At 40.3% G+C, this 17,728-nt stretch overlaps 2 protein-coding genes across 6 annotated transcripts in view; one reads left to right on the top strand and one right to left on the bottom strand.

Annotated features, from left to right (window-relative positions):
• rufy3 (RUN and FYVE domain containing 3) overlaps nt 1–5,447 on the top strand; it is a 28,439-nt gene extending 22,992 nt beyond the window's left edge. Inside the window, exon 17 of one of the 3 annotated variants that reach the window (XM_057832346.1) lies at nt 53–5,447. In XM_057832346.1, coding sequence (XP_057688329.1) covers nt 53–199 — 147 coding nt within the window. In that variant the 3' untranslated portion in view covers nt 200–5,447. The remainder of the gene's footprint in view (nt 1–52) is intronic. The other 2 variants (XM_057832344.1, XM_057832345.1) reach the window with 2 other exon arrangements.
• On the bottom strand, nt 3,753–16,525 carry grsf1 (G-rich RNA sequence binding factor 1). 3 transcript variants are annotated; one of them, XR_009062790.1, is made up of 10 exons: nt 16,118–16,525; nt 14,115–14,256; nt 13,899–14,054; nt 13,682–13,816; nt 13,240–13,378; nt 13,054–13,157; nt 7,358–7,455; nt 7,152–7,287; nt 6,907–7,068; nt 3,753–6,530 (listed from the first exon to the last, which is right to left on the bottom strand). XR_009062790.1 is itself a non-coding variant. In XM_057832351.1 (10 exons), exons 1-9 carry the CDS (start codon nt 16,328–16,330, stop codon nt 7,016–7,018), a joined length of 1,176 nt encoding a protein of 391 aa, XP_057688334.1. In that variant the 5' UTR covers nt 16,331–16,525; the 3' UTR covers nt 3,753–6,530; nt 6,998–7,015. The 3 variants fall into 3 exon arrangements, 2 of the variants coding, with proteins under 2 accessions (XP_057688334.1, XP_057688332.1); XM_057832351.1 differs by having other exon boundaries at nt 6,998–7,068; XM_057832349.1 differs by lacking the exon at nt 3,753–6,530 and having other exon boundaries at nt 6,871–6,913; nt 6,998–7,068.
• Nucleotides 16,526–17,728: the final 1,203 nt, after the last annotated feature.

Here is a 17,728-nt window from a genome sequence, read left to right as displayed (position 1 = left end):
CTGGCAAGGTCGGCAGAGCGGATCAGAAAAAGCAATGCAGTTTCTTTTTCAGAGACAGTGCAAGAAGTGCGGCGGCGTCTTCTGCGAGGGCTGCGTGGCCAATGAGCTGCCGCTGCCGTCGTCCATCTTGCCGGCGGCCGTCTGCGCCGCCTGCTATGCACTCTTGTTACAACAATATGCATCCACGTCACCAGCGTAGACCAAAGCAAGCAACAAAATGTTTTCCTGACGCAACTGGAAGCGCAGAGTGGATTTTTTGTTGTTTTGGATAGACCTCCACGTCACAATTGTGGTTTTGAGAAGACAAAAATGCAAGTAAATAAAGAATCGACATTTGACAAAGCCCTTTGTCAAAAAAAAGCCCTATTCATTTTCAATTGTACATTCAACGCCCTCAAAAATGTTTTCCATTCAAACCTGTAAAAAACCTCCACTGGCAGTACCGTTTCGGACGAAGTCGCTACTTATTTCCTTCATTTTAAATCTTGCGGATTATCAGTGCGGCTTACTTGTTGATTTATTTGGGTTAATAGTACGGTTGTTCCGATCATGTTTTTTTTTGCTCCCGATATTTCCCGATCCGATTGCTTTTTTTTTTTGGCTCCCGATTCAATTCCAATCATTCCCGATAATTTTTCCCGATCATATACATTTTGGCAATGCATTAAGAAAAAAATGAATAAAACTCGGACGAATATATACATTCAACATACAGTACATAAGTACTGTATTTGTTTATTATGACAATAAATCCTCAAGATGGCATTTACATTAACATTCTTTCCGTGAGAGGGATCCACGGATAGAAAGACTTGTGACTTTGTATATTGTGACTAAATATTGCCATCTAGTGTATTTGTTGAGCTTTCAGTAAATGATACTGCAGCCATTCAACCCAAATGCATGATGGGAAGTGGACCCATGACTGTGCGTAGTGCTACCAATTGATATATCTTCTGTGTTAAAAGATCAATTGCTACCTTGCTTCCCATGATATTTCTAATCGTAGGGAGAGGGATTGTAAGGCTTTTAGCCTATTAAAAAAAGGGTCCAAAGGCTGCCATTACACCATTACAGATTGAGCGCAACAATGCGTGAGTGGCTCGTGCAACGCGTGCATTAATTGCGTTAAATATTTAACGTGATACATTATTTAAAAACTAATTACCCCCGTTATCGGTACCTTAAGCCTAAAGACTCTGGATGAGTGTAACATATTATGTCTGTAACGTTAAATACATTTAGAAAACGATTTTAAAAAAATACAGTGATACCTCAGCTCACGAACGCTTAAGCTCACGAACTTTTCGCCTCAAGAACATTAAATTCGCGAGCATATAGTCTCTGCTGACGAACTAGTTTTCGGCAGACGAACCAATTCACGCGGTCGAAAAGCGCCACGAGAAGCTGACGCACGCTCACGGCGTCCCAGTTCGTCCCCTCACTTTCGTTGAGTGCGGACGTGGTTTGTGTTTGATAGACATTTTGGACCATATTGAGTGTACTTTTGCTATTATGGGACCGAAAAAGTTACCTACAGTCCTTATGGAAGGTGACTCGTGTTACCAATTCGCCCTCGACTGGTAATTGGCGGTGCTTTCAGCTTCCCACCGTAGTGAGAAGTGGACCGGCGAGTCACGTTGGCTCGTTGTCGTCGGTTGTCTTCGGTTCGCCCGATTTCCTCTCCAGAAAGGAGGCGGCGTGCATACAAACACCCAGAGGCGTCGGATGGCTTTTTGTGGGCACTTTTATTAACAACCAAAAGCATGTGGGGGGCACAGCAGTGGAGTCTACGCTAACTGCGCACTTTGCCGGTAACACTCTCCTTCCAAACAGTAACTCCCTCCCTCCCTCCTCCTCCCACTCCATTCCATCAAGCCATCAGCTACCATCACAAAGGTAAATAAAACGACTTTATTATACAGTACAGTTTATTTCTTTAATTATAATACAATAGCAAATTTATTATACATAAAATAAGGTATATTTTTGTGTAGTTTTAAGGCTTATTTAGTAGAAAATTATGTTTTATGGGGACCTGGGAACGGATTATTCTCATTTTAATGGTTTCTTATGGGAAATAAATGTTCGGAAGACGAACTTTTTGCCTTACACACACTTTCTGGGAACCAATTATGTTCGTGAGCTGAGGTATCACTATATATATATATATATATATATATATATATATATAAAAAGGCATGGCAGATATGTTTTTTGCCGATTCCGATACTTTGAAAATGACGTGATCGGACCCGATCGATCGGGACATCTCTAGTTAATAGGTAACTGTTTATTTGATAGCAGTGTCATAAGACCGTCATAATTATGACATGACACCATCATGGACATTAGATTGCTTATGACCGATGTCATTTAGTGCCATCTGGCAAATTATGTTTCTAACTCTATTATTAAGATTATTTTTTTCCAGCGATGCCAATAATAGCTCGACTGATTTCACCAATGAGATGTCGCAACAATAATCACATGACTCAACTATACCAATCAGAATCCAGCTTGTTCAATCACCTGGTGTCTTTAAAGCACCGTAAAAAATAATTTGACATAGAGCGCTGCCCTCAACATGACTCGAAAGCGCGGATTTAAACCTCTCTCCCAGTTTTTGTTTATATATCGATTGACCACAGAAAACCTGAAATATGATCCTCTTAATTTCATCATAGTAACGATGAAGGAACTATTGTTTTCAAACTAAGAACTGTTCTCTCCACTAGAGGCCACTCATGCTCTTTGGATGAATAATGCTTTTTTTTCTCTCGCTGGCATTCAATTTTTTTGGGGGGGGGGGTATTTCTTCTGCTTAATGTGGTCCTGTAATGGATTATTGTACAGTATTAAAACGGTTCACAAAAATGAATTTTTAAAATTCCATTGTTTGGGGGAAAAAAAAAAGGAGTTCCAATACTCAAGTATTCTTTTCACTGGTAACTTGTACTTGAGTACATTTTTTGGATGACTTGAGTAATAATGTTGAGTAATATTCTTAAACTAACGCTGTTCTTACTTGAGTAAATTTTTGGCTACTTTACACACTTCTGCACAAGGTTAATGGATACATCATCATTCAAGAAAAGGTGAGGGCAAGTGACTATTTTGGTCATAGAAAAATTATATTGTAGCCAGGCATGCAAACTGGTTAGGGGTGAAAAAGGTGACAAGTAACATGGACCCGCGGCATGCGCGGAAAAGTGCATTTCATCGTGCAACCAGAAACATCTCGAATTAAACACAGTACATAATAATTTAACATACACAAGTCTAAATATCTAATCCTGAAATCAGAACATATAAAACGCATTAAGTAGCAAATTATACAAAATCCAAATTATAAAATATATAGTATTTCCCATTTACATTAAGCAGTGAACAGCTGTACAGCATAAAATATGAATTTACAGGTACAGTATAAATTCCATTCACTTAACAAGTCTTCAAAAGCATTAACTGTAGTGATCATAAATTTATTTACATTCAACCAAAGCAATTAGTCCCATTGTCCTTAACTTCGATTGATAGGGCATCATACAACAGAAGTACACTTACTTGTAGGCTGTTTCATGAACGGGGCTGTGTACGAACAGCGCGGGAATAGATAAGAGTGGCGGTGATAGGTCTAGGTCATAGGACTAGAGTGTAGTTTTGAGCATGGACTACAGTTTTGAAGTTAACGGTTTCACTCGCTCGTTGAAATGCGCCCCCCCCCCCCCCCCCCATTTTTTCTCCTCAGATCTACGTGATTCAGAAGAATGACCCATTTTCATTTCAAAACGGCGAAATTTCGCAGAAAGGAGGCAAGTTTGCATGACTGGTAGCATCTACAAGGACAACTCGGCGATGATAATGCACGATCAGCAGGAAAACAGCACATTATTTTTAAATAATTGTACCCACATGGATGCCACCAACTGTACGTAAAAAAAAAAAAAAAAAAAGTTGCCCGACAGTGGCCAGTGGTATGCTCACGCTCTCACGCCACCTAGCCAATCATCATCCCGTTTGCAACAGCGTCACCAGAGCCCTGAGCGTCACAACCCCCTTCCCTCCTCCCCTCTCCCGCTTTGCTCTATCCAGGTAGCTGTGACAAAATCAGTCAACTCACGTTTCATTCAACCAAAATTGTAGCACTGTGCCCCTTTCCATCCTCAGTAACTGTAATGGCGTTGGAAAAATGGGAAAATTACTACTAGAAAAAAATAATGCTGTTATACTCTAACGCCATTATTAAAAACACTGCCTGTAAGTACCGAAGGGAATAGCATCTTTTCGCGTATTTATTGTTTGCATTACTCTAACACAGTATAATCATTCAGGGAATAGTATATTTTCTCATATTTACTGTTTGTATTACTCAGTCTCGAACAAATGGCGGGACATCCTGTATTGCCACAAGGAAGACTTGATATGGAGGAACCCGCGAACGAGAAGTGAACACTGAGCAGTGAGCACTCATGTGGCACTGAGGATGGCAAAATCCTTAACTCTTGTTGCCCTGACAACTAGGGATGGGAATCGAAATCCGATTCCAATTCGGAACCGGTTCCGAGTGTTTCGAGGCCTCGACATCACAATGAAAAAGCCTTAATGATCCCTTTAACGATTTCTAAAGACGCGTATTGCGTCGTGACGTGTCTTGTTGTCCAGACGCATCAAACTAGCATGGCGCCAAGAACCACTCGCTCCAAAGTTGGACTACACTTCACCAGGAAAGAGTGTGAAAATGAAAGGTTACGACGGGTAAGCACGAGCATTGCAGCCATAAACATAACAATGACAGCACGTAGGTTCAAACGCTCGAAAGTGTGTCTTCACTTCACGAGGAAAAATTACAACAAAGCGACTTGCAGTCATTGCAAGGTGGAGATAACTGCATCGGGAGGGAATAGACTGCACTGTCCTCACCGAGACAGCTATACAGCTAGCTGAACTCCGAAATGACAATACAGAAGACGTTGGTATAATTTGCTGACTTTATTCAACCATCACTTGAAGAGTGAAACTAAAAATAGAAATGAAACAAATCAATTTCGTCCCCAATAACAAACAGGTTTGCATCAACGTAAATCAGCGATGATTAGCTGCTAATAACAGTATGGTTAGCATTCGTTCGCTAGCATTAGCACATCGTTCAAACCACTACACAACTGGATTTAAGTGTCCGATCGCGAGTGGAAACACAACAACAACAACAACACAAAAGATTATACATACAGGCGTTGCCTCTGTAGATATTAACATTAACAAAGAACGTAGGCTCGTAGAAGTGTTTCCCTCTCTCACTTCGCACGCTCACTCGCTTGGATGCGGCATTTCTTCGGGTGCCCAAACTGCGGCCCGCGGCCCAAATACGGGCCGCCTCCACATTTGGTCCGGCCGTTTTGAATTTTTTTTTTTTCCTCAATCGTGTTATTTATTTCCTGGCCTTTTCCCTTGAAGAATTCAGAGCGGGTTATTTGGTTATTATCTATTTAATTAATAGTGTTTTTATTATTAATTATTATTATTATATTATTATTTTTATTTTATTTACTTTCATTCCGTGAAGAATCCAGAAAGGGTTATTTTATTGTGGCTTTCTGAAAAACAATAATTTTTTACATTTATGCACTTCTGCAATCGTCACACTTTTTTTATGTTACAAACTGACCCCGGCCCCTCATCAGAGAAGGGAAAAGTTATGTGGCTCTCACAGGAAAAAGTTTGGGGACCCCTGCTTTAACACATATAGCCAAACGCAGAACAACAACCTATCTCCCAATATATACCAATATTTTTTATTTCTATTAGATAAATGTTTCAGTAAAATGTTACACATTCTTGTGTATTTGCCACTTATTGCCACAGTTAACATTGAGGCTTTGGGCTTCTTTTGATCTCGTTGTGAGTTTGTAAGGTTGTGAGTTCTGATTAAACAAACTCGATGCCAATCAAAACGTTTGTTGTTCTTTTTCCCCAAATTAGAATCGATAAGAGAATCGATAAAGAATCGAATCGTTAAGCAATATCGATAATGGAATCGGAATCGTAAAAATCCTATCAATTCCCATCCCTACTGACAACAGTAGCACCCAAATCCTCATGTCCAATCCACAAACAGATAATAATCCTAAACAAAGCCCAAAGACACCCTTCTTCCGGACCACAGCCCGCCTCACCAGAGCCTTTAAAAGACAATGTTTAACTAATTGTCATTTTTCTCGGGAACCTTTTGTTGACTTGTGATATGGTGACCCTGGAGCCAACTTAAACCCTTGCCTGGGTCTCTCTGTGCTGTATGATTGCTGTCGACTCGGAATAAATCGTCAACTTGTGTTTCGAAGCCTTTGTCCAGCTTTTAAAATGGAGTCAGTCCAAGGGGTTAAGACAGGTGAACGCACAGAGTTTGGCCTTTTGGGCAGGTTGTCGGTTTTCTACTGGCCTGGGTCGTTGGAATTGCGCTAGCGCGGTTCCAGCGGTTCGGCTGGGGTGATTCCGGCAAACTGGCCAAAAGGTCAGATTCCTTCAGTACCCTGAGAATTAACAAAGGAGAAAAGCAAAATTACTTCTTTGCCTGCAATTGACGCTGAGAGAAATGATGAAATCCAATCCATTTTGACTGGGAGGCGGCATGGAAAATGAATGAATGAATGAAAGGTCTCACAGTGATTATTAACTGCCTCTCCTAGTCATAATGGTTTGGACGTCTAGTGTCCCCAATGGCAGCCAGAGTTCAAAGAGTGCCCTATAAAGGCATGTTCAAGTTGACAAGTTTGGTTTTCTAAATCCATCCTTTTTTGTTTGCAAAGCATTGTCAAAGAGTTCACTGACAGAAACAAATAATCAGACATTCAGTGCAATAATAGAGGCATATTTAAACCAGGATTACTTTATTTTTAGATGTCGTACTTGCAGTCTGTGTCAGCCGGCATGAAGAATAAAACAGAAACGATGTGTTGGTATCAAGACGGAAGCAGCATTGGGGGAGGGGGGTTTTTACCTGATTTGGAATTTTTTTTCACCGTTGGTTTTCAGGCTCTGAATTCAGGAAGAGCTCAATGTATCGTTCACCTTAAAATGGGAACATTTACAAATAAAAGTACTTTCAGTATGCCTCGTAGAAATCCAAAATGGAGGTCGACGAGGGTGTTCACCTATGTACATTCGGTCTTTGGACATGGCCGCCACGGCGTCCCGATGATTGGTAAAGTAAACGTCGGCCTCACCGCTGGGCCTGCCATCGGGTCCTAACTCCAGGAGAATCTTGGACACCGCCACCGGGGTGAAAAACTGCGGCGCGACAACAAAACTTCATTTTCTAAAGAACAGGCGAAAACGGCAAGCCGTGTAGAATGATTACCTTGATGATATCCTCTCCAGAGACGTGCAACGGAAGTCCTCTCAAGTGGACGTGATGGGAGAAGTCGCTGGGTTTAGAGTTTGGGACCGAAGTGGTGGCTAAAAAAATGTGCAGCACAAATACACGACTGATGAAGACGCTTATGTCAATGTTTTGTGGTTGCAGCTTTGGTTAAGCATGTTCAATCTACATTTTAAAAAATTCAATCGCTGGCACCCTCCCGCTTTAAATATATTGGACGTCAAATAGTGATGAACTATGAATGGTTTTCTAGGTACACGATAATTATTGCTCCGATAATTATCTGTCCGATAATAAGAATTATGACGTCATCCCAATAAAAACAATAACATTATTATTAGGCCCGATAATATACAGTACAATTATTTTGGCACTTTGTCGGCGAATTGGAATGTGTGCGTTTGTTTCCATTCCTGTTTTGCCAGTCCAATGTATCAGTGACTGTGTGTGGGAGAAGAAGAGCTGACTTGTGCCACAAGCAGGCATGAAAATGGGTCAGGGGTTAAAAAGGTGAGAAGGGTGTGGAGGAAATATGTTCCGGTACACTGTACAACCCAACAAAATATTGAGCTCTGTCGACCCACACTGTGTTTCAGCAGGGCCGTGCAGAGAACGGCGGAGGGGCGGGTACTCGTAGATCAAAAGGGGCACATGAACAAGTATTTGATACACCTTACATCAACATACAGTGCCTTGCAAAAGTATTCGGACCCCTTGAATCTTGCAACCTTTCGCCACATTTCAGGCTTCAAACATAAAGATATGAAATTAATTTTTTTTGTCAAGAATCAACAACAAGTGGGACACAATCGTGAAGTGGAACAACATTTATTGGATAATTTAAACTTTTTTAACAAATAAAAAACTGAAAAGTGGGGCGTGCAATATTATTCGGCCCCTTTACTTTCAGTGCAGCAAACTCACTCCAGAAGTTCAGTGAGGATCTCTGAATGATCCAATGTTGTCCTAAATGACCGATGATGATAAATAGAATCCACTTGTGTGTAATCAAGTCTCCGTATAAATGCACCTGCTCTGTGATAGGTTCTGTTTAAAGTGCAGTGAGCATTATGAAAACCAAGGAACACACCAGGCAGGTCCGAGATACTGTTGTGGAGAAGTTTAAAGCCGGATTTGGATACAAAAAGATTTCCCAAGCTTTAAACATCTCAAGGAGCACTGTGCAAGCCATCATATTGAAATGGAAGGAGCATCAGACCACTGCAAATCTACCAAGACCCGGCCGTCCTTCCAAACTTTCTTCTCAAACAAGGAGAAAACTGACCAGAGATGCAGCCAAGAGGCCCATGATCACTCTGGATGAACTGCAGAGATCTACAGCTGAGGTGGGAGAGTTTGTCCATAGGACAACAATCAGTCGTACACTGCACAAATCTGGCCTTTATGGAAGAGTGGCAAGAAGAAAGCCATTTCTCAAAGATATCCATAAAAAGTCTCGTTTAAAGTTTGCCACAAGCCACCTGGGAGACACACCAAACATGTGGAAGAAGGTGCTCTGGTCAGATGAAACCAAAATTGAACTTTTTGGCCACAATGCAAAACGATATGTTTGGCGTAAAAGCAACACAGCTCATCACCCTGAACACACCAACCCCACTGTCAAACATGGTGGTGGCAGCATCATGGTTTGGGCCTGCTTTTCTTCAGCAGGGACAGGGAAGATGGTTAAAATTGACGGGAAGATGGATGCAGCCAAATACAGGAACATTCTGGAAGAAAACCTGTTGGTATCTGCACAAGACCTGAGACTGGGACGGAGATTTATCTGTCCAACAGGACAATGATCCAAAACATAAAGCCAAATCTACAATGGAATGATTCAAAAATAAACGTATCCAGGTGTTAGAATGGCCAAGTCAAAGTCCAGACCTGAATCCAATCGAGAATCTGTGGAAAGAGCTGAAGACTGCTGTTCACAAACACTCTCCATCCAACCTCACTGAGCTCGAGCTGTTTTGCAAGGAAGAATGGGCAAAAATGTCAGTCTCTCGATGTGCAAAACTGATAGAAACATACCCCAAGCGACTTGCAGCTGTAATTGGAGCAAAAGGTGGCGCTACAAAGTATTAACGCAAGGGGGCCGAATAATATTGCACGCCCCACTTTTCAGTTTTTTATTTGTTAAAAAAGTTTAAATTATCCAATAAATGTTGTTCCACTTCACGATTGTGTCCCACTTGTTGTTGATTCTTGACAAAAAAAAAAAAAATCATATCTTTATGTTTGAAGCCTGAAATGTGGCGAAAGGTTGCAAGATTCAAGGGGGCCGAATACTTTTGCAAGGCACTGTAACTTCAATTTTAACCAGCTTTAGATTATAATTGGCTGTGACTGTGACATACTTTAATTGGGAGGGGGCAACAGTGAATAGAAATCAACACTTTCTGGCTTTGACTCAGTCACTGTCTCTTTCTTCAACCTCTTCATCAAAACTTCCTTCCTCAACTTGTTCATCTGAGAACAAACCACATCAGATGGTCACTGAGCCACCAACAGCAGTTTCCTCAAAACTATTTCATTATTATTCATATTTGACAACTCTAGCACCTAATAATTAATAAAGCAATGACATAAAATCTTATAGAAAAATAACATTGTATTTGAGTTTATAATTGTATGTTATACCAGACTATCCTTGCAAACTTATTCTTACCAAGTGTGCTATTCACCCAGCTGATGAGGTATCCACTGCCTTTAGCAGCCTCATCCAACTCCTGTTTTTTATCCCTCAATCTCCTTTCCTTACGAGGCAAGTCTATATAATGAAATATATATCTTTAAAAAAAATCTCCCCAGCGGCTTTTATTTTTAAAGCTTTAATTTCTTTCTCTCTCAATAACTATGGAGGTAGATTTGTATCTTTATTATTCAATCAAAAAAAAGTTGCTTCAATCAAAATATATATTTTTAATCCCAAAAAATACTGTACTTTACTGTACTATGATACTTTGGGGAAAAAATTGAAAAAATATGTCTTATATATGTATCTTTTTTCCAACGTTAAATCTGAATAAATACATTGAACACGCACAAAAAATGGGGGGGTGGGGGGGCTACTTCGCGGTTTTCACTTATTGCGGCGGGTTCTGGTCCCCATCAACCACGAAAAACGAGGGATCACTGTATTTCTGAAAAGCTTTAAGAAGAAAGAATCATTCCCATCACTCGTCGGGACGGTGTTGCATCGACACCGGCCATCAGCTCGAGTCCCAGCCGAAAATAAAGCGTCACGGGCGGACGACGGATCGATGCGAGGTGCCCCCCTCCATCAAAGAGCATATCGCTTAATTTGACTCAACAGTGTTTCTTCGTTTATATTACCGCTAAATACACAAGCTTGACGCTAACTTAACCGGAGCTATTTTTTTCACGGGAGATTTGGCTAGCTCCGGCAGTGTTAAGAAAGTTCTTTTATGGACCAAGACCACAACAGTAATGTGTAGTCCTGTAGCACCAAATGTTTTTATTTGCTAACATGGCACAATTCCTGTTTGGTTGATGTTTTAGTTCAGTGCTCATTGTTCAGGAAACACATCTTCAATGACATTGACTAATTGATTGTGATTGACTCCAGCTATATTTGAAAAATAATAAACTATATTTGAAAAAATAAATATTGCCACTTTATTTAATGTCAAGCCTGTTCTTGCGTTTTTTTTTTTCATTATAATAATGTTCATGTCATCATTGAAAAAATTGTTAGGTCAAAGGCAAATCTATGTTGAGTCCACCGCTATTTTTTTTAACCTCCAGGTAAATATACATTTAAAAATTAAATATTTATTATCGGTTATCGATATCGGCTTTGAGGAGCAGGAAGTTATCGATATCGGTTTCAAAAAATGGATATCGTGCACACCTAATTGTTTGTGCTGCAACGGTTTTGGAGATGTTCAACTTTTAATTTGTAGTGATGACTTCAGGCAGAACGGAACGTTTATGGTGCTGATAGTTTGAGCTGTAAAATTGTACGTTTGTGCAGCAACAATTTTAGAGATAGCCCATTACTAGACTTGTCCGATATTATGATGTAGCCAAGAACACTGGCCAATAAAAGCATTTTAAAATATCAGATAATAACGGCATTGGTTTTGGGCCAATAGGCATGTTGCCTTCGAAGTGAATGTAGAAGCCTTCTACCTTTGTACAATGGCTGGTCAAAGCTTAGCTCATCTTCTCATTTTTTTCACGGAATGTTTATTTGGAAGTTGTTACATTTATCTTTACTAAAGCATCCAGTGGGGTATCACAATACAAATAGCCATAATATGTTAAGTCCACGACCGCATATATCGGTAACAGTTTGATATCGGTATGGGATTTTTGGAGTTTGACGATATTTAAAAGAATATTATCGGACAACTAACTATTACACATTTTATTTTTTTAGACTGATGGCATTACCACCACAAACGAGGTTTGATAAGTTTATGTGATTTTCAATCCATTGTATAGGGTGCTGCGTGAACTCTGAATGACCTAAAAAGAATCATTTGTATTAACTGCAAGACCGTGGCAGCACAAAGAAAACTTTTTAAAGCACAAACGTAACACAAACGAACGTCACCATTATGGTTCCATGGTACATAGGCCTGTCGAGATAACAAATATTAGTGTGCGATAATTATTCTCATAAATTATTGCGATATGCGATATTATTGCGCCCCCCCCCCAATTTTTTTTTAACCAATTTACAATAACACAGTGAGAATACAGTATACATTAATAGATAAATTCAAAAATACTTTTTAAGAAATCACAACTAAAAACAATAGACCATGCCTCTTAAGTAAAAAAAAAAAAATATTGATACCGCACAGCACTACAGATTAAATAAAATGTGTTAAAAAAAAAAAAAGAGAAAAAAAAAAAGAGAAAAAAAAAATTGCACTCAATAACTTAAGCATTTAGGCAAATGAAAACTTTTCCCCGTCATAGCTTCTGCAATGGTGTTCCATAGGGATGCAACGATACAGTTAAGTCACGGTTCGGTACGATTTTTGATACGGGGGTCACGATTTTCGATCCGATTCAATACATTTACAATGTCACTCCTGATGGGAGCGCCCACACGTCAACAACACCGGGGCGCTGTAGATGGTCCACAGTCAGTCTGGAGCACTGATGCGGCCGGTATACGTTGAACAACAGGATATAATGGGAACGATTGACTCCGGCGCTAGTTTTTGCCAGACTTGGAACGAAGTTGCATTTTGCGCAGTTGGTAACGAGGAATCCGAACTTTTAACAGCACGTCTGCCGCACGCGCGCACGCATGCGCGAGGCGATAAATCGCAGCAGAAAAATTACCGCCTTCATTTTTATATATCGCGCGATAAATGGAATTATTGCATATTGCGACAGGCTTAGCCGTACATGGGGGGCTGCGTGACGTCATTACGACAAATTAAAAGTAGAATATCTCCAAAACTGTTGCAGCACAAACTTAATTTTTACAGTACAAATATCGCACAAACAATTTGCACCGTTTTTAATCGGTTAAGCTCAAAATGGTTGACCTCAGATTGACCTATAAAAGAATTGTAAATATATATATATAAAAAAAAAAAAATTGGTCATGGACAATGAGCGTCAATTACAGATTTATCATGTTAATCATATTCATTTGAAACATAAAAAAATTAAAGTGTCACCAAGGCTGCTTCTCTTCACACTTGTTGTGTCGTTCACGCTTTGGGAAAAATTCCTCGAGTTGGAGTTGATCTCTCGACTGCTGCTGGGAAATACTTCAATGTACCTGGTGGGGAAACACAAAAAAATTGGAAGGTCAACGGATTTTTGGGTAGCAGGTGTAGAAAATAACCCCCAAAATGTCTAACCTGTTTCCTATGAGATCTCTGTCTCGGCGCAATGCTTCATCAGCCGCTTCTTGCGATGAGAACCACACAAAAGCCTCCCCGGTTCTCCTCCCTCTGCTATTGAGCACCATGGTGATGCCTTTTTCCACAATCTCCAGACCTAAAAAATATACAGAAATAGATACTGAGTGTGTTTGATATGCACACTCAGGCCACCAGGGGCAGCAAAATACTTCGTAAATACAGGTAGTCCCCGGGTTATGACGTATGGGACTTATGTGATTTCTACTTTCCAATGCCCGAGTCTCGTTTTTTTTTTTTTTTTTTTTTTAAATGTTGACTTTTGCTTTGTGATGCATGCTTTTAATTTAAACCTGGCTCACACAATAATAAAATGCAAAATATCACAAACATTTCTTTTGCAAAGGCCTTGAATCTAACAGTGAGATCATGCTTTTATTACCAGAAAAGAAGCGCACAATGTCGTTCTCGGTGCACGTGAAGGGAAGACCCCGAATTCTGACCACCCGGGTGTCGGCGGGGAACAACACCGCTTTCTTCAGGATGCCCTCGGCATCGCTGTTACTCACCTCGTACACTGAAATGGCGGAAGAACAGAAGCGCACGAGGCACAAAGTCTTAATTTTCGGCAAAAATAATAGTTTTTTTTCCCTCCAAACCTTCCACGTAGCGATGTCCGAGATACTGCCTGTGCTTCTGCAGCGCTTTGCCGACATCTTCCTCGTGCTCCATCTCCACAAAGGCGCGTCCGGACGGCCTCCCTTGGTGATCCACCGTCAGGTGCACACCCGACACGCCATCGCGGATGCGACACTCTGGAGACACTCGGTTTAAGCGCCCAAACGAATGTACGCAAAGCTGCGTGTTTCTCTCACCTGAGAAGAAGTGCAGCAGGTCCTGAGCAGTGCATGACCACGGGAGGCCCTTCACATGCACGATGTACACCTCGTTCTTCTCTTCCGAAGCAGTGTCGGATTGGTAGGCTGGTAGAGGAGGATATTCTTCCTCACATGACGCCTTCGAGAAAAGGGGGAGCCACAAAGGAAAAAAAATTAACCCAATGGCCGATTGCAAACACAAATGTTTTTATTTGGGGGGGGGGGAAATGGCGCCGGTTTTATGTTCCTGAGCAAAAACGACATTAGCCATGCTTGTTGCTAAAAGAAAATCTTGACGCTAAAGGCCAGGGGTCTCAAACACTATTTATTATTTACTTAGTTTTACTTTGACTATTACCAATGTTGTGAATTCACTTTGGCTAAAGTGTTGACAAACACCATCTAACGTTAGCTTTAGCACGCCATAAGATTTTTTTTTAACTAAATGTAAAATGCTTAGGGCAAAAAACACAGGGGGCCATGTTTTTTTTTCTTTCAGATTTTATTGCTTTTAGCGATTAAAGCTAAAGGCGATCTACTGTAACTAAATATTATAGAGTGTATTACCTTTTTCTTGGTGGTGACTTTTGGGGGAGGGGCACAATTTTTGACTGGGGTAACTACTTTGGCACGACACCAGCGGGCGTACCATATTCAATGGATGACGAAAAGTATTGCCGGAGCAACCTGAATGGGAATTCCCCTCAAGAATGATGGGAAACAAAAAACGCTCATTGTCCACTTACTATTAGGCTCGAGCGTTTACGTCACAGCAGCACGGGATCATGCGAGATTTGCGACAACGCAGCCATTTCGGAAGCACGTCTTCATCACGGGACATTTAAACTTAACGGCAAATACAATTCAACTACGAGTGCCAAAGATGAAAAAAGTAAGGAAAACTTGCCAGTTCGATACAGAGACAAACTTGTTACAACGGCGAAGGACAGATATGTGAGCAATTTTAAGGATGTGAACAATGTTGACCCTTACGAGCAAGCCGAACACAAATGGAATAAAGATGTCGACAAGCTTCAACCACTACGCGAAATGGACATCATGCTGTATTTAGTGTTTGGTGTAAGTTACTACACTCATCAGCAATTCCGAAACTACAAATCGCTACAAAGCTACGAACAGTTTTGCTGCGGATGGGTGCAGGATCTGCACATTATGACCATCTTTCTAGCAAAGGTAGGCAATGTGTGTTTACATTAGTCTGTGACCACGGATGTACAAGTTTTTTGTTGCAAAAAATGTAGCCTGTGTTCAAATTCTTTGCCACTCTCTCGCGTCAAAATATTACAGGAATTACGTCTTACAAAGACAATGCACATGTATGCATGCTAGTTGTTTAGCTGTAGCTATAGCTAACAACAGGCCGACTTAGGGCATAAAGTTACCGAAATTTGCGTAAACAAACGAAATTAACTTACCGGAGTGGAAGTGCATAGAGCAAACTCTGTGTGTAACTGGAGAATCAAACATTATGCCCTTCTTTCTGATCGAGGCCACCCATGCCATTCTTCGACTTTTGGTAAGTTCAGATATGACCTTTCCCTCGCCTTTTCTCCATGTAGGGATCCGGAAGAAACTCAATGGTGTTCCGTCGAGCTGTACATTCTCCTTTCAATTCGATCGGTTGTTGCAATTCTTTACCGCACAATAATTTCCAACCATTTTTAAAGAGCAACCTGTGTTGAAATGCCTCACTGTTTATGTTTCCCGCTTCCAAAATGGCGATAGGGGCGGAAACCTCGCGAGTGCCACGTCACACGCTCGAGCCTAATTATAAATATTCTTGTAAGTTAATTTCATTGCTGACTGTTTCGGGGTCATCAACATGTTGCCCTCATGTTGTCACACTCCGCCTATGTTGGGAGGGCTAGCTTCTCTTTCCAAATGGACTGGACGTCTATCGCCGTCAATGGCACTGAATGAGTTAACTGCCCAGTGCAAACAGGTGATGCTAACGCTGTAAACATGTGATGCTAACTCACCTTACTGCACAGGCTTCGCTTGTTAGTTGTTGCAAGAGTGACATACTGGTGACGACAAAATCCCCGAGGAACGGGTCCGACAGTTGCGCCGGTCGAGGTTAAGGTCCAAGAGGGTCGTGATAAGAGAAGACGCCTGTTGGTCGTCCTCGTTTGGTGACTCACCGCCAAGCATCGCTGGAAGAACGTCAACACTGATCTACTGCTAGCACACATGTTAGCTGGCCTCCCACGACTACACAACACGCGTTTATTGTTTTAAATAGACTCTGATGTCAAAACGACATGTGATATTTGACGTGAAGAAGCATTTATGGGACGAGGAATCCAAAAGTAGCACACCGAGTCTTCACGTGGGTCAAACCAAGGACGATATACACACGCTTTCCGGGGGATAGTAGCCGGTAAATATTTTTGATTTCCGGTTCAGTATTCAAAATAAGACAACATATTTCAAAATATTGCAAAAATCTCGGTTTTATTACGCATATTGTATCTCTTAAATTTCCTTTTACTCCTATGTCATGTATAAAGTAATGCATCATAATGTATACATGCATTTAATAGATAATACTGTATTTGCTTTTATTGTAAAAAAAATTAAAAATAAAAAAACATGGGTCGTGACAACCCACTCAACTTCCGTGGATTTTGGTGACTCATGGTCATAGATATTTTTGCGCCGACTGAGATAGGCGTTGACAATTGTCAGCCATTTTGCATCGGGGCCATTCGCCTATCTTAACGTTATACAACCTTAGCAAATTGTATGGAATCACCAGTCTCGGACGAGCACTCACTCAGACATTTTATCATGTAGAACAAACTCAGATGAAAACCTTGAAAAAATAATGTATTAGTTCAAAAGTGCAACTCTTATCATTCAGAAACACTAAAAGAAATTGATTTTTAAAAAAAACATTGTGTGGTCAGTAAATGTTAATTTTATAGAGCAAGTGCAGGGAAATATATATGGAATCACTCCATTATGAGGATTTTTTTTTTTTTAATGGAATCATGAGAAAACAGAAAAAGAAATAACAATCACAACTAGGGCTGTCCCAAACGACTAATTTTCTCCCGATTAGTCAGCCGACTATTTTTACGATTAGTCGACTGATCTAATAATTATTTTTTTATTTTTTTAACTAATTTAGCAATGAAATTTTTGTTGACGCTTATCAATTAAAAAAAAACATATTGGAACACTCAAATCATTTATTAAAGTACAAATAAACACGTAAATAACAATAATAAATCACAAATAAACAATGAGTTCAAATGCTGATAGAATTAACTAGTGTAGCATCCCGATTGAAAAGATGGTCTCTTAAACTGATGGTTTACAACTTTTATTCCATCCTTGATGTAAACACACCGTAAGAGCTACGGCGCACACAAATAAAGCAACACAATTAGAAATTAACAAAAACTTTTCACATTTTTCCTTTTAAACCTTATTTATATATCAATGAATTGCCTATATGAATTGCCTTTACCTTATTACCTTATCATTGACAATCTCTCCCTTGAGTGCAATCACTGTATATACTGTATATATTTATGACCTTTTAACCTTATATAATTTTCTATACCATAAAATAAACCATAACA

This window comes from Corythoichthys intestinalis, chromosome 3 (genome assembly GCF_030265065.1).
Source record: "Corythoichthys intestinalis isolate RoL2023-P3 chromosome 3, ASM3026506v1, whole genome shotgun sequence".
In the NCBI taxonomy this organism is placed as follows: domain Eukaryota; kingdom Metazoa; phylum Chordata; class Actinopteri; order Syngnathiformes; family Syngnathidae; genus Corythoichthys; species Corythoichthys intestinalis.
The sequence above is the reverse complement of the archived record's forward strand: the minus strand, read 5'-3'. Positions and strand labels throughout refer to the sequence as shown.

Excerpts from the sequence above, each read along its gene's own strand:
- grsf1 (XM_057832351.1), bottom strand. The coding sequence starts at position 16,330 with ATGTGTGCTAGCAGTAGATCAGTGTTGACGTTCTTCCAGCGATGCTTG. Across the intron at positions 14,257-16,117 it reads AGCGAAGCCTGTGCAGTAAG|GCGTCATGTGAGGAAGAATA; the intron begins GTGAGTTAGCAT and ends CTTTTCTCGAAG. Across the intron at positions 13,158-13,239 it reads AGAGATCTCATAGGAAACAG|GTACATTGAAGTATTTCCCA; the intron begins GTTAGACATTTT and ends TTTCCCCACCAG.